The 16,782-nt window shown below is 41.7% G+C and overlaps 1 protein-coding gene across 4 annotated transcripts in view; it reads right to left on the bottom strand.

The window, feature by feature from the left end:
- The window catches only part of Ms4a8 (membrane spanning 4-domains A8), a 29,484-nt gene that overhangs the window by 11,590 nt on the left and 1,112 nt on the right, over nt 1-16,782 (bottom strand). For 2 of the 4 annotated variants that reach the window (XM_034515409.2, XM_076917393.1), the window contains 6 exons: nt 16,100-16,319; nt 12,904-13,026; nt 8,677-8,736; nt 7,762-7,887; nt 5,270-5,383; nt 4,156-4,669 (listed from right to left, as the gene is read on the bottom strand). In XM_034515409.2, coding sequence (XP_034371300.1) covers nt 4,565-4,669; nt 5,270-5,383; nt 7,762-7,887; nt 8,677-8,736; nt 12,904-13,026; nt 16,100-16,319 — 748 coding nt within the window. In that variant the 3' untranslated portion in view covers nt 4,156-4,564. Of the gene's footprint in view, nt 1-4,155; nt 4,670-5,269; nt 5,384-7,761; nt 7,888-8,676; nt 8,737-12,903; nt 13,027-16,099; nt 16,320-16,782 lie in introns of those variants that run through there. The other 2 variants (XM_076917383.1, XM_076917385.1) reach the window with 1 other exon arrangement.

Consider the following 16,782-nt stretch of genomic DNA (forward strand, 5'->3'; position numbering starts at 1 on the left):
TCCGTATTTGCTCCCTTGAGCATTTTTGTTCTCGTTCTAAGTAAAAAACTGTTTTTTTTAAAAAGGTCTTTCACTTGCTTGGTTAGAATAACTCTAAATATTTATTATTATTTTCTCTTTTTCCTCTTTTTACATAATATTTTTATTGATTGGGAATTTCACATCATGCACCCCAATCACATCAATTTCTTGCATGTCTAGTCCCACCTTATGACCCCTGCCCCCGAAGAAAAACATAGCAATGACAAAACAAGGTCCACTTTGTGTTATCTGTATACTCAATGGAGCATGGTCAAACTCTCAGTGGACTAGTCTTTAAATAGAACCGAATCTTTGCCCTCGTGCACCCGTGGCAAAAGCCATCAATTGTGGAGAGCTAACTTCAACATCCTTATCAAAAAATTACTTCTATTTTATTTTCTTACTTTCCAGTTGTTGCCCATCTCCCAGTCTTCCCTCTCAGTTCCTCATCTCATTCCTCCTCCCTCTGTCTCCAAGAGGTTGCCTTCCTCTCCCCAACAGGCCTACCCAATCCCTGGGGCTTCAAGTCTCTCTAGAGTTAGGTGAGTCTTTGAGACTTCTCCCATTGAGGCCAGACCAGGCAGTCCTCTGCTATATATGTGTATGCTGCCTGGTTGGTGGCTCAGTTTCTGAGGAATCTCAGGGGTTCAGGTTAGTTGAGACTGCTGGTCTTCCTATGGGGTTGCCCTCCTCCTCAGCTTCTGCAGCCTTTTACTAGTTCAACCACAGGGTTCCTGATTTCAGTCTACTGGTTGGGTGTAAGTATCTGTGTCTGTTTTAATCAGCTGCTTGTTGGGCCTCTCAGAGGACAGCTCCTGTCTGTAAGCACACCATAGTATACTTTTTAAGGGTTCTCTTCAGTGGCTTCCTGTTTTGGCTCCTTTTTTGGGGGGTATTGGAGTTGGGTTGTAGGTAGGGTATTGGTTGTTACAGAAGCCTTCCATGCCCCTCTTTCTGAGCTATGCATTTGTGATTATTGATATCACTGCAAAAGTAGCTTCCATGCACTTTACAGTCAGTGAGAGTGCAGATCATGAGCTTCTACATGGTTTCTGGTAACAACACAGACTACAAACACTGCCCCAGGCTATAGCTGGCTCATACTCAGAAAAGGCCCTTGGAGGCAGCCCAACTATAGACATTACTATGGCCTTGGAGCGGTGGAGGGGGGTAGCACAGGCTGTTCATATCAATATGATCTCACAGCAGCATGACCCATTGACATTAACACTTCAGGGGGCAGCTCTGGCCAGGATTTTGTCAAAATTAGATTTTTCAGAATCTAATGAGATGACCATGTGATTTTTTTCCCTTTTCAGTTTGTCTCTATGGATTACACTGACAGATTTTTATATGCTGAACCACCCCTACATCTCTGGGATGAAGCCTATGTGATCATGATGTTTGTTTTTGATGTGTTCTTGGCTTTGATTTGAAAATATTTTATTGAATGTTTTTCATTAGAGTTGAAGGAAATTGGTCTGTAATATTTTTTCTTTGTTGAGTCTTGGTATAGTTTGGCGACTGTGGCCACATAAAATGAATTTGGTAATGTTTCTTATGTTTCTAGGATGTAGAATAATTTGAGGAGTAATGGTGTTATCTCTTTTTTGAAACTGATAGAATTCTGCACTACAACCATTTGTCCCTTTTTTTTTTTTTTTTTTTTTTTTTTTTTCTTTTGGGCTGGGAGAATTTTAATGACTGATTCTTATCTCCTTAGGGGTTATAGATCTATTGTAATTGTTTGTCTAATCATGATTTGTTTGGCAAGTGGTATCTATTGACAAAATTGCACATTTCTTTTAGATTTTCCAGTTTTGTGGAGTACAGATCTTTGAAGTACGACCCAACGATTCTTTGGATTCCCTTGGATTCTGTTGTTATGTCCCCGTTTTCATTCCTGATTTTGTTAATTTAACTATTCTTTCTCTGCCTTTTAGTTTGTTTGGATAAAGATTTCTCTATTTTGTTGATATTCTCAAAGAACTAGCCTTTTGTTTCATTGATTCTTTGCATGGTTCTCTTTGTTTCTATTCTACTGATTTCAGTCCTGAGTTTGATTATTTTCTGCCATCTACTCTTCTTGGATGTGTTTACTTCTTTTTTGTTCTTGGGATTTCAGGTGTGATGTTACCTTAGTAGTACAAGATCTTTCTAATTTCTTTATGAAGGCACTTTGTGCTATGAACTTTCCTCTTAGCAGTGCTATCACTGTGTCCCATAAGTCTGGGTATGCTATGCCTTCATTTTCTTAAGGTTAGGTAAATTTTCTTCTATGATTTTGAAAAAATATTTTTTTGGTCTTTGAGCTGGGAATCTTTCTCTTTCTCCTCCTTCTCCCCCATCTCCTTTCTCCTTCTCCTCTTCTTCCCCATCCTCCTTTTCCTTCTCCTCCTCCTTCTCTTCTTCCATCTCCTTTTTCTTCTTCTCCCGTTATTCTTAGGTTTTTTTTTTTTTTTTTTTTCCCCATGTTTCCTGGATGTTTTTGGCCAGGAATCTTTTAGATTTAACATTTTCTTTGACAGATGTATCAATTTCTCCTATCATATCTTTCATGCTTGAGATTCTCTCTTTCATCTCTTGTATTCTGTTAATGCTGCTGCATCTGTAGTTCCTGTTTGCTTATCTAGATTTTCCATCTCCAGGTTTCTCAGTTCGTGTTTTCTGTATTGCTTTTTATTTCCTTTTTCAGATCTTGAACAGTTTTATTAATTTCCTTCACCTGTTTGTTTATTTTCTTGGCTTCCTTGGCTTTATTTTAAGGGTTTTATTTCTTTCCTCCCATTGTTTGCTAGTATTTTCCTGGATTTCTTTAAGGGATTTATTCATTTCCTCTTTAAAGACTTCTATCATCTCCATAAAGTTGGTTTTAGGTTATTCTTGTGCTTCAGCTATCCAGGGCTTGCTGTAGTAAGATAGCTGGGTTCTAGTGGTCCCATACATTGTCTTGGCTGTTATGTTCTTATGCTGTCCTCTAGGGATCTGGGTTAGGGTAATTATAGGTTTAGGTGCCAATTTCTTAGTTTATCTTTATTAGATGGATGTTTTTTTCTCTTGGTTTTTGTTTCCTTTATGGTCTTGCCTGAAACACCAGTGGTTCTGGTGACTGGCAAGTCTTCAGGTCCAGTAGGGTGTCTCCACTGGGGTTTTGATAGCTTGCATGATCTCTGGGATTTTGGGTGCCAGCATTGCATTGGGGTTCTGGGGTTTTGAGAAGTAGTGTGACCTATGGTGTTCCAGGTACTGGCACAGAGACTGATAGACCAGAGGTTTTCTGGGATTCTGTATACTGGTGTGGTCTCTGAAGTTCTGGGTACCAGTATGGCCTCTGGGGTTCCAGGTACCCATATGGATTATGGGGTTCTGGGTACTGGCATGGTCTTCCACAGAGCATTGGATTTCTTCTGAGGTTATAGACTAGATGGAGAGCAGGGGAGGGAATATTATTAGGAAAACTGGGTGGGCTCTAAGGAGTGTTGTGGGCTATGGGTGTGGTCCTACTTGGGATTCCAAGTACCAGCGTGGTCTCCAGTAGAGCAATAGGCTTCTGCTGGAGTTGTAGTACAGAGGATATGGAGATGGGGAAGGGATGCTATTGGGAAAACAGCTCCACTACTGATCTTTCAATATTGCTGATCCATCCCTTCTTGTTGAAAACTGAACCCCTAACTTACATGTTGCTTTCTTATACATGACATCTGAAATCATGTCAACAGACTTTACAAAGTCTATCTTATAGGCAGAATATTTATATATCCCTAAAAGTCATATATTAAAACTCAGCTTATCAAATTCAATGGTATCATTGAACAAAGGTACCAGCAATTTTAGAGGTTGACCCTCTCTAGGGTCTCCCAAATTCTGTGTTTCCTCATTAAAGCCAGAACTCCCCACTGCCCTTTTATAGCCTACTCAAATGCTGCCTCCTCAGCTAGCCTCAGGCTTTGCCTTTATCATTTCTTGTTGCATTACTGACAGAATCAATCATATCCACCTTTGTGTTTCTTTTGTGTTTTCTTCCTCTGCATTCTACCCTGGATTAGCAAAAAACAAGGTTTCCCTTCTCCCCCTCCTCCTGAGGCCAGCACTTCACTAATCCATAAGGTCAAGAACTATGTCATGTTCATATCTGCCATAAATAGGGCCTTGGGCATTTCTGATGCTCAATATGTATTTATTCAGTGACTGAATGACTAACAGGAACGTTTGGATGACAAAATAGCTATTTCTCTATCCCCAAAACTCCCATAGGCAGGGATTACATGAATGTCTACACACCAAAGCTGGTGTAGAGATGCCTAACACCATACAGATGTGTGTGTCCTGGTAGGGCATCTTTGTTTAAATCCACTTCAATCTCCCATCTTGTTTTAATAAAGATTTTCCAGGGTGAGTTGAAGCAAGAGTCCACAATTTAGGCCATAAGAAAGACATTTCCCCATGTTTGTCAGGAAAGGAAGAACCTGGCTTATAGGAGTCTAGGTAGGAGAGGCTGTTACTCAGTCTCAGTGAAGGATTCTTCTAGAATCTTCAGTTTCATTTATCTGGAGTCTTGAACTGCATCAGAATAACTTGGTATTGGGTTCTGTGATTCTGGGAAGACTACTGGGTTTGTTGCACAGACATTTGGAATGACCACACCTGCCTGAAAAACAAAAGCAGACAGCAGGTACACACTACACTAAGGATAGAGTAGTACTCTAGAGGTTGGCTGCTGGAAGCCTACACTTCAGCATGGTGCTGCTGAGGTGATGGAACCTGTAGGAAGTGAAGTCTAGTGGATGGCCATCAGGCTGTGTGCACCACTTTCATGAATGGATTTACACTTGACTCAGGGAGAGGGTTAGTTTTCACAGGAGGATGTTGTAACAAAGCAAGGCCACCTCACGTTCTTGAATCTTTCTAAACTAGAACCCTCTTTTTTTTTTTTTTTTTTCCTCTTATATATTATACCTCAGAGAAGCCACTACTCAGAAGTCCCCCAGGGCAATGATGTTTAGATACTCCAGCCACTGGAGCTGAGAGGCAAGTAAATCTTTTTATTTTATATGTTGCCCAACCTAGTGATAACAACAGAAAGTAGACTAAGGTACCCCAGTAATAAAGGGTTATTAAAGACAAACACTGAGACCCATAGATATTTTTCCACTTCCTCCTTTTTAGCTGAAATGAAATCCACAGAGAGACCCTGTTAATTTCCCATCAACTTGGGTGTATTTCTACCCACAAAGATCCCAGGACTCACATTGTTGTAGTTACAGCAGGTCACTTGGCAGCCAAAGTGGGAGGACACACCTGCAATGCTGAGCTCCACCAGGCAGAAGATGAGCAGTACACCAGAAATAGCCATGCCTGTTCTCTGGAATCAGAAGAAATCTGGATGGCATCACTGCTCGGCCAGGAGTTTGATGAGACTCTGTAATGGACCTGTGTGGCCTTGGCAACATCTCCCTCCCTGAACCTTATGGGGCAAATGTCTCACAGGTTTTTGTGAGACTAAAGTGTGGGTGGAAAATGGTTATTTTATCATTCATTGCAATACACTTTTGGGAAGGAGGTTCAAAGTATTGAAAATGGTTTCTTCAGGGGTAATTTCTTAGTAAAATAGGTTGTGTATCGAATACACATGACCATGCATATCAAAGGGATCAGGCTGGATACCATGATGAAGAGAGTTTTGAGGAGGTCAGGCTGACAGGGGCTGGGGGCAGGTGAAGGAGGGGAGGAGAGCTCTGTCTGGTGGGTGAGGCTGTGGTCCACAGGCAGGTTGAGAGAACATGTGCAAAGCTGTTTAGCTCAGTTTCACTGTAGCTGATGAGTACAAGATTAGTGTTGAAGCCCAAACTGATGTGTGTTGTTTAGTGTAAAACACACCTGGATATCAAAGAGTCTACTGCTCAAAATGAAAATATTCCTGACCCTTACTATACCTAAACTAAATGTGGCTCTGCGCCTCATCTCTCTCACATCTTCTAAATTCCACATTAGCAAGAATCCTTTCTCCCTTGCTGGCAATGTACAACCCTTTTCCCTCCTTTTGTCACAGGCCTATGTGGTGGCTTACAGCCTCCTCCTTTCCTCCAAAACCTATAAGACCTGCCGTCTATTCTGTTATGTAAGCCTGAACTATCCTCAAAGTCTACCATGCTGTCTTTCTGTCTGTCTGTCTGTGAAGTAATCACTCTTCCTAGACTCCTTTATCCCCTGAGACCTGGAGCTGATTTCCACCACAGTGGCTGGAGTGAACCAAGAACCTGCTGCAGAGCCTGTCTCTACAGAACTGGACCTCTCTCCCTTTCTCAGTCATCACTTCTTCTTTTAATAGTGTATGCTAATTAAAAATTAAAATAAAAAATTAGCTGAATTTTTCCAATGTACAAGAGGAGAATTTGAAATCCTGTATGCACGCCATCTTCTATTCCATGGTGCTGGTTGCTAGATCAGGTGAGCAGGTGACAGTTGTTGGACTTGATCCGGCCATTGTCTAGTCATGCTCATCCAGTTTCTGTTTTCTGTGGATGCTAAAGACCTGCTGTGTGTGTGTGTGTGTGTGTGTGTGTGTGTGTGAGAGAGAGAGAGAGAGAGAGAGAGAGAGAGAGAGAGAGAGAGAGAGAGAGAGATGGGGTGGGGGCAGGAATTGTATATCCAGAGAAGCCTAAAAGCCTATTTGGCTCTGCAGAAAAAGTTTGTTAGGGTCTGACAATCTTAGCCTGCCCCTGTGAGGGGCTGTTGCAGAGCCTGAACTTGTGTACATCCTGACATTTGCAAGAAAATGGAGGCAACTGGAAACCATTATGTTAAGAGAAATATGCAGGATTCAGGAAGATAAATGGTGCATGCTTTCTCTCATACGTGGAACCTAGATTTTAGTGTGTATGTGTGTGTGTGTGTGTGTGTGTGTGTGTGTGTGTGTGTGTGTGTGAGAATTTTTGTAGGTCACAGTGCTGGAAGGGGAATCTTGAGAAGGGAGGAAAATGTCATAACGGAGGTGGGGGGCAGAGACAGAGATGCTTTGGAGAGATGCTTTTGTGGTTGATATTACTGGCTGCTTTTGCTGAAGGCCTAGGTTCAGTTCCCAGCACCCACGTAGTGGCTTATAACTATCTGTAACTCCAGTTCCAGGGCACCCAAGGATCTCTTCTGACCTTCATGGGAACCAGGCATACATGTAGTATACACAAATGTACATGTGTACAAAACACTTATATACACAGAATAAAATAAATAAATTGCTAAAAATAAAAAAAATTAGAAAGCAAGTAGAAGCTGGGAGTAATTTGGGGGGAAGAAAGGGAAGCAATGGGAGGTGAAGGGTGGACAGGAGGTGGAAAAGGAACAACTGAGGACAGAGGATGACAGGTATGAGTCATGATGAAGCTTTGTATAGTAACCTAAAAATATAAACAAGAGAGTTTTTAAGGAGGGAAGAAGTGGCTTTTGAACCCCGGTCCACACAGCTGGCAGGAAAGCTGAGTTGGTGGATGGCTGCTCATGAATTGGCAGCTGGTATTTCTGCATCATCATCATTTTCCCCAGGGCTACAAGGTACCTAACTATCTTACAAAGGCAGTAAAAGCTAAGGAAAGGATACAGTTGAGAACTTTAAACTGTGTCCTGGCCCCAAGAGAACTTCCTTTTCTTCTAGTGTTCACTGGGAAGGCTTGGTTGCCAGGTCCTTTCTGGCATGGTCTGAACATAGTTAAATAAAGGCAGAGACCTTTGTTTAAGGACACTCACCACATTCAAGCTCTCCTGGGAAGGGTAGAAATAACCTCCTAAGATACTCAAATCTGTGATGAAGAGCATGATGCCCACTGCAGAACAGATGGCGCTGAAGATGTTCAAGCCCACACTGGCATTCAGCTGGAGAAGACATATAGGGTCAGGGTGGGAGGGGAGATGAGTAGAACCGATACCTGCAGGTTCAGCAAGCATCCTCTCCCCATTTGTACTGTGTTAAAGTAGACCGCACGTAGTCTTTACCATTGTAACCATGTATGAAAGTCATAGCACAGTGGTATGAAACACTTTGTGCTTCATGTACAGAGAGGTATGTCGAGATATGTTAAACTTCCCTTTCTTGGAATTTTCTAATAGAGCTCATCTAATTGTAGGAAAGTTGATCACTAAGAGGCAGTTATCCTGGGCAACCTGCTCATCAAGAAAGCAGTGTCCATTTCTAGGGAAGCGCAAAAAAAACTCTGTCCTTGTTGGTCTTCAGAGTTCAGATTCTGGATTTCTTAGAGAAGCAGGTACTGGGGGTGTTACTGGCCCCTGCAGGAATGGCTGGAAGCCTGATTGTCCTACAAGCTATGGACATACTCAGTTCCTTGTTCGGTGTAGTGTGTCCTAGGCTCTTCGGAGCTTTGTTTCTGCTCCTGTGAGGGCCTCTTATGCAAGTTAGTCAGTCCTCTCTGTCTTTCTTCCCATTCTGACACCTTGTCTCTTCCCTATATAAGGGGTGTGTGTGTGTGTGTGTGTGTGTGTGTGTGTGTGTGCGCGCCCACGGGCTGTGTGCAAGAGTTAGCATGCATGAGAGTGCCTTAGGTGTTAGCGGTGCAAGAGTAAGAGGAGAATTGTTTGTCAGTCCTTTTCTCCACTGTGACAGTATAGGTCTCCAGCTGAGACAGACGGCCTCAGAATGTGACTTACCAGGCAAGGTGAATTGGTCTGAGTTTCTGCCGCCACTGAGAGAGATCCTGAAATGATAAACTTGTACACAAGATTGGGAATTTACCAAGAGTTAGGCATCAGGGTACCCTTCCTTAGGAATCTGGTTCTGAGAGGGCATCTATTCTCTCACACACATAGTGACTTATGGAGACCCCAGATCCACAATGGTAGAGAATGTGTGTGCTAATTTTCTAAGGGACAGAGCAAGAATGGGAGAATCAGGATTTTAGAATTCACCAGAACAGGTTTTAAAGTTTGGTTTGAAACTTAAGTGATCTTTGGTGAGTGTCTAAGTCTTTATTTCCTAATATGAGAAAAGTGAACATTTATATAGTTTTAGGCATCATTGTTAAATGTATGCCTCACACTGACTGTCTTGTTCACAGTAGTGAATTGACGTTAGCCCATCTCCTGCTGTTTGCTTACAGATGTTCACCATCTGTTGCTTTCCAGGCTTTATCTCAGGATTCATGAGGTGTAGGGCTCTGGAGGGGAGAGGGAAAGAGTGTTGATTTCACTGCTCAGCATTGGTTCTTGACTGTTGCATGACAGAATGGGTTCTGTTCAATCACCTAGATAATGAACACGGGTTTCTGATGCTGAGCATCATACAAGGGCAGAGGTTTTTTTTTTTTTTTTTTTTTTTTTTTTTTTGCCAGTACTGGTGCTCTGTAGGCAATGTGGTTGGGGGATCCCTTGATCTTGTTTGCCCAGTGTGTGTGGTCTGAGAAAGCATCAGCTAAGATGCAGGGTTCTACTTGAGGTGCTTTAGGAAATAGCTTTGTTGCGGGGAAAATGTATTCACTTGCTTATCGTTCACTGATTTAAAGCACATAATTCTAGTATTTTAAGTATATTTACAGAGTTGTACAGTCCAAGTTGAGAACATTTTCATCATCCCATCCCCAGTAGTAATCGTTCCTCCTTCCACAAGTAGTATTTTTCTTAAACCTTGAGTAATAGTCCACCTAGTATTACTGTTATTTCCTTTATAAAGACAGACAAAATCTGTGTGTATGTCATTTTCTTCAGCCACGTAGCCCCTAGTAAGGTGCCATGCTCCAGCAAGTACCTCCTCACCCATGCTCCTACAAGAAGCCATAATTAAATTCAATGGGGCAAAAGAAAAATCACCATGAAAGTAGGAGACGAACTACTGGGGGGAAAGGGGAGTCAGGCGTGGTGGGAAGAGGAATAAAAGAGGATAATGGGGGTAAATGTGATCGTAATATATGTAAAATTTTAAAAATGAATAAAGTAAATTTAAAAATAGGGGCAGGATGAGGCTTATGGATTTTAAATAATTCACTCAAGATAACCAAGCAAGTAGCAAAGCTTGAGATCAAACCCAGGTAGCCTGGCTTCTGACTCAATGTCTTACTTAGCCTTTATTCTGTCCTCCCACTTGGGGCAGATGCATAGTTATCTATAATGGGAACTTATTTCAGTTGTTTCCCTTCCTAGGAAAATGTCCTAGGGTTTTGTTTTTTTTTTTTCTGTCAGTGGAGAAACAAGTCTCAATTTCACAGATTTTTCCCTTATAGCGATGTGTTAGGAAGGAAGAGAGGGAAAAAGGTTGAATTTTCATGTTTTATTTTATTTTTTGTTAGTCCCCTGGAGGTGCCAAAGAAGATGCTCCTTTGTTACGGAGGAGGGCATTAGTAATTGATAGGAAACGGAAAGATAGAGATGGAGTTAAGAAGTGACAAAGAACAATAGCAAACAACAACAACAACAACAATAAAACACTGGAAGACAAAGGGAAGAAGGTTGTGAGCTGAAAGCCCCCAGGACACGTGGGCACTTCCTTGGTTCTAGCAAACACTTAGGGGAATCTATTGTGACACAGTAAATTAGTGAGTAGGAGTGACATTATGAGATGTTTCAACATAGGTCTAATCTGTAGAGACTTAGGGGGATGGGAGGGGGTTGAGCTCCAAGTCTGGGTCAGTTCAGAGTCTGAGGAAATTGCCGCCTGGGAGGATGAGTCATGGGTCAGAACAAATTCTTTGAAGGATACATTCTTATGGTTCTGTAGGCTGGTGAGGCTGTGGAATCACAGAGTGTCAGTTCACTTTATTATTATTATTATATGGGAAAGGCTGGCATTGTTTGACTTCTTAGGTCATCCTGGAGTTTGGATACTTATGGGAAACCTTGTGTTTGAGTCACAGGGAGGTGAGGGAAAAACATAAAAAAAAGTAAGTTGGAGAGGGGAAGAGCAGGATGTGTGTGTGTGTGTGTGTGTGTGTGTGTGTGTGTGTGTGTGTATGTGTGTGTGTGTGTAGGTACCAGGAAAAAGATAAGAGAGTCCAAAGGCAATAAACCAGGATGGAGGAAGAACTAGGATTTTTGTGGAGTCACAGATCACCTTGAAAATCTAATGAAAGCCATGGACCTTTTCAGAAAAATAATGCATAACTACCATGCTAGATATTTCACCAAAATGGCCTTTGAGTCTATCTATGGATAGTGAGTTAAACATTTTCACTGTTGGGCCACAGGCTCTATTGACTATTGATGAAAAAATGTTTTTGGAGCTCAGTCTTTCATGTTTCTGTTGTATAATGCCTGAAACCTTAGCTTCAGTATTGTTCTCTCTCTCTCTCTCTCCCTCCCTCCTTTCCCTCTCTTCTTTCTTTCTTTCTTTCTTTCTTTCTTTCTTTCTTTCTTTCTTTCTTTCTTTCTTTCTTTCAGTTTTTTTTTTTTAAGTTAGGGTTTTCTCTTTGTTGCCATAATTGTCCTGGAACTGGCTCTGGAGACTAGGCTGGCCTCAAACTCACAGAGATCTGCCTGCCTCTGCCTCCAGTGGGCTGGGATTAAACTCGAGCCACCACTGCCTGGCTGGTATAGTTTTCTTTGTGAGTGAAATGTTTCTGGGTTGATGTTCTAGAAGAAATAGCTTGCTCTTTGGTGGCTTCAGCCTTGTAGGGCCATAGCTTGATGTGTGATCACCAGTTTCACATTTTCAAAGACCGAACCCCAGAACCTCAGGATGTGACTGTAGACAGGGTTTTATTATGTAGGCCTGGCTAGCCTGGAGACCACTATACAGAACAGACTGGCCTTGAACTCATAGAGGTCCTCCTGCTTCTGCCTCCAGAGTGCTGAAACTAAAGGTGAGTTCTATTACGCCCAATTGTTAGCATTCTTATAAGTGGAGGTTAGCAATAAACATGGCTTGATTAGAAATTATGTTAAATGAAGTAACCCAAAATCTAAAATATGAGCACCACATGATTTCTCTCATGGGCAGATTGTGGTGTGTGTGTGTGTGTGTGTGTGTGTGTGTGTGTGTGTTGAAAAGAGATCATAAGGTTGATGGCAAATGATAGTGGCAGAATACTCAAGACACGAATGCAGAAGGGGGCGTAATGAATTGTCCACCTGACATTACCTGGACCATGTGGGAAGACAGTCTCAATGAGGGATTATCTACATGTGTTTGGCCTGTGGACATGTCTGGGGGAGGATCATCTTAACTAAGTTAATTGATATAGGGAGCAAAAAGTCACTGTTGGCAGTACCATTCCTTATGCAGGGGTTCCTGAGTTGAGAAATTGAGTTGAGCACAAGCAAGCAGGTAAAGTGAACACTCTTTTCTCTCTGCTCTCAACTATGGCTTTGATGTGACTAGCCATTTCAAGTTCCCACCACCTTGACTTCTCTGCAATAAAGGGCTGTAGCCTGGAATTGTAAACTAAAACAAATTCCTTTGTTGTTTTGTCAGAGTATTTTATTCCAGCAATAGAGAGAAAGCTAAAACAATGAAGGTACTGAGGGAAGGAAGGGATCAAATGGGAGGGAAGCCGGGGAACAAGGGATAGGAGTGCTAGAGAGAAGGCAAACAAGACCAAGAAAGACTGAAAGTGCAGTAATAAACCCATTACTTTGTATGCTAATTTAAAACAACAACAATGATTTTGAGACATAAGGTAGGCACAAATACAAAGGGAAGACACCACAGGAAGATGGCTATTTGTGAAGTAAGAGAGATTTCAGTGGTGACTATCAGCTGCCCTGCTGGTCTTGGACATCTGGCCTTCAGAACTGGGAGATAGCTCATTCCCACAGTTGGGAGATGTCCAGCCTATGGCACTTTGTTATATCTCAACCCCTTCTCCAACTAAGCCAATTGGGCAAGCACCTCCAGATTCCCAAACAGCTTAGCAAGGCTTCCCTGAGCATCAGACTGGAGCTACTCACCCAGATGCCTCCCCAGAAGGGGAAACCTCCATAGAGGGAGACAGCTGAATATTGGCCGAAGAGGTTGGTGAGCATGATGCAGCCCAGGCCGATGTGCACCAGGCCAATCAGGATTTGCATGGCCTGTCAGGAAAGCCAAAAGCTGAAAGCTTGGCCTCTGGGCCCTGGTTTTGCCTTTTGCTTTGTACTTTTTTTATATTCTAATACCCATCTAGTCTCCCTGTGTAAAAGATAATGTGAGAGACATAATAACAAAATTAAAACTATCTATAGTCAACCTCCCTCCCCCACAGAAAGCAAGCATTTACATTTTGGCATAACCTATTCTTCTTCAAACATGTATCTTGGTAACATACCAAGTGGTGTCTCTGCACTTTAGCATGTTCTTGGGTCATTAAAGTGTGTGTGTGTGTGTGTGTGTGTGTGTGTGTGTGTGTGTGTGTGTGAGAGAGAGAGAGAGAGAGAGAGAGAGAGAGAGAGGCAGAGAGAGAGAGAGAGAGAGAGGTCTTTATCAGTCATTCTCCATCTTATTTTTTTCTGAGACAGGCACTCTCACTAAACCTGGAGTTCACCAATTGACTAACATGACCAGCAATCTCCAAGAATCCTCTTGTCTCTGCCTCCACAGGTATTATAGGCTCATGCTTTTACCTGGCTTTTACATGGTTACCTGGGATCTGAATTCAGGTCCTTACATTAACATGGCAAATACTTTGCTACCTTAACCACTTCCGTACTCACTAGCTGCCTTTTAAAGTATTCTCTAAGGGTTTCCTATAGTCTCTGGGAAAAGTTATAACACTGATGTTAGACAGGTAAGGTGACCTCTGTTTTTTTTTTTTTTTTTTTTTTTTTTTTTTTTTTTTTTTTTTTATATTACACACAGCCTTGTGTTAGCATCCTTGTATGTAATTATTTTGCCTGCATCTTTTCTTTATCTCATAGATTCAATTTTATCTTTCTTTACTCTTTACCAAATTCATGTATTAATGTTCTAGTCTCTCTGAATATTACCTTATAGATATATTGCTGATGTCATGAGTCAAGATGACTCATATTTGTGTTAGGATAGGGTAATCCACAATCCAATATTACCAGTGTCATCACTTTAAAAAAAAGTCATGAAAACCCAGGATTCTGAATCCAAGGCCTACCTCTAAAACCAACATAAAACATAACAGCCATCTGTGAACTGGAGTGGTACTGCAGCAAGCCAAAGTACTACCAGAGAAACTGGGAGAAAGATCTGGAAGAGATCATTCCTTCATGACTTCAGAGGGAGTATGACCTTGACAGACTTTGATCTTAGTTATCTATTGTTTATAACTGAGAGACAATGCATTTCTGTAGCTCTTTGGCCATCAGTTCATGGAACTTTATTATAGCAGCCATATGAAGCTAATACAGATACAGCTGTGTGTGTGTGTGTGTTTCCTGAAGACAGGTATAAAAAGCATATATTGTCTTCTGAAGTTCATACTAACAGTATATTAATATCATACCTTGGAGTAAGACCCAATCATTGCACAACCATTTCCACAACATTCTGTTTGTTGTAAGACAATACAGTAGCTCTTGATCAATGTTAAACTGATGTATAGTGTGTTGGTTACTTTTAACTGTCACCTTGACACAACCTATAATCACGTGGGAAGACAGTATTAATGAGGAACTGTCTAGATTAGGTTAGACTGTGGGAATGTCTGAGGAGCATTGTCTCCATCGCTGATTCATGTAGGAAAACTCAGTCCATTGTGGGCACCACTATCCCCTAGACAGCAATCCTGAACTATATAGGATAGAAGAAAGTCAGATGAGAGTGAGAAGATGGCATATATGTATTTGTTTCCCTCTGCCTTTGACTGTAAATGTGATGCAAATTCCTGTTTCAACTTCCTTGCTAACCTGGAACTGTAAGCCAAACCAACATCTTCCTTCCACCTGTTGCTTTTCCTCAGAGTATTTTACCACAGAAACAAAACTAGAATAGATAGTTCAGTTGCTTGCATCCTTCAGTCTCTACAAGCCATGCTGGAACAGAGGAATTTATAGGCACCACATTTCTTATGTCTATTGGTATATTTGGAGGATAAAGTCTCGGAAATAAACCATTGTGTGTGTGTGTGTGTGTGTGTGTGTGTGTGTGTGTGTGTGGTGTGTGTGGGCACAAATTGCCTCTTTTTAGACTTCCCCACGCAAGATTAGAACATGAGTTGGGATTGAAACATGGACAGTGTGAGTCAGAATCACTGCTTGTCATTCCTGGGCTATGCAATGAAAGGAGCTCCGTTACGCCTTCCAGGCACTGCTGATTGTCTAGCCTGCTTGCCTTTTTTCTGCTTTGACTTAACAACCCTGGGCTTGGTTACACCTTTGGGGAACTTTGTCTTTGTTGGACTTTCTTTCTTCCTAAGCTATAGGAAGTAAATACTTAGAGGCAAAAGGTTCTGCATTCAAGAACACTGCTTTTTGGCCCCCCCCTTTTAAAAATTATTCTTTGTTTCTAAATGTCCAAATCAGAAACTACAAGGCCATATACTGAGGCTCCTTGAGCTAAAGAGATTTCCAACAGATCTGGGTTTGGCTAAGCCAGCCCCACCTGCTTTATTTGAAGTTTCTTTTCTTTCTTTTTGTATGTATGTATGTATGTATGTATGTACGTACATACATATATATGTATGTATGTATGTATGTATGTATGTATGTGCATGAGTACATATTTATATATATGTGCATGTTCATGCACAGGTTTGGGGTGTGGTTCCTTAGGCACTGTGTATCCTGTGTGTGTGTATGTGTGTGTGTGTGTGTGTGTGTACATGTAGGATGAGACCGACATCTACCTTGGTTATTATTCCCCAGGAGTTCTTTACTTTTTTTTTTTTTTTTTTTTTTGAGTCAGGGTCTCCCACTGGCCTGGAACTCACCAAATAAGCTAGGCTGACTGAGCAGAATGCTGCAGACATCTACCTGTCTTTGACTTCCTGGTTCTGGGATTACGAGTGTGCATTTCTACAGCTTATGTAAGGTGGGTTCTGCAGATGACACTCAGCTTGCTGACACTGCACTAAACACTTTACTACCTGAACTATCCTGTTCCCCGGCCCCTTATTTGGAAGTTCTATTAGTCTGCCTCAAGCCTCTGCTTTCCTCTCTCCGTAGCATGTGGCTCACACTGTAAACTCCTCTTACTTACCCCTAGGACCTCTCCCTTTTTCAAGACTCTCTGGGCAGGCAGTTCAGTCACAGCTGGCACCAAACCAGGCAGATTACCAGAAATCACGTGAACTTGAGGCTGATGGCCAGGATAAAAAGGCACCTGAGGCATGGTTCCTGGGGCCACAGGATAACTGTTGTGGGGTGCCACCACATAAACAGGATTGGCCCTGGGGCCCGGTGAAGTAACTGTATTCATGCTGACAAAAAAAAAAAGATAAATAAATACAACCAAATCACTCATCATTTATATACTTGTGTTTACATTTTAAGACGACTTCAAGAGACTGGGGAGAAAGCTCAGTCAGTAGCCACTTGCTCAACAAACATTAGGATATGAGTTTGGATTTCCCAGCACCTTTTGTAAAAAGCCAAGTGTAGGGTCAGTGAGACGACTCAGCAGGTCAAGTCACTTCTGCCTGGTGAGCTGAGTTTGGACCCTGAGACTCACATGGTGGAAAGAGAGAACTGACTCCCAAAACTTGTTCTCTAATCTCCAAGAACATTTAGTGGCACTTGTGTGGCCATACACAATAAGTAAATAAAATATAATAACAATGATTAATAATAATAAAAACATGTCTATTGCTATTATCTTTATTGTCCTTATTGTCTTTATTATCAAGTGCACCTGTGGGGCCGGAGAGATGGAATCTCTGGAGA

This window comes from Arvicanthis niloticus, chromosome 1 (assembly GCF_011762505.2).
Source record: "Arvicanthis niloticus isolate mArvNil1 chromosome 1, mArvNil1.pat.X, whole genome shotgun sequence".
NCBI lineage: Eukaryota > Metazoa > Chordata > Mammalia > Rodentia > Muridae > Arvicanthis > Arvicanthis niloticus.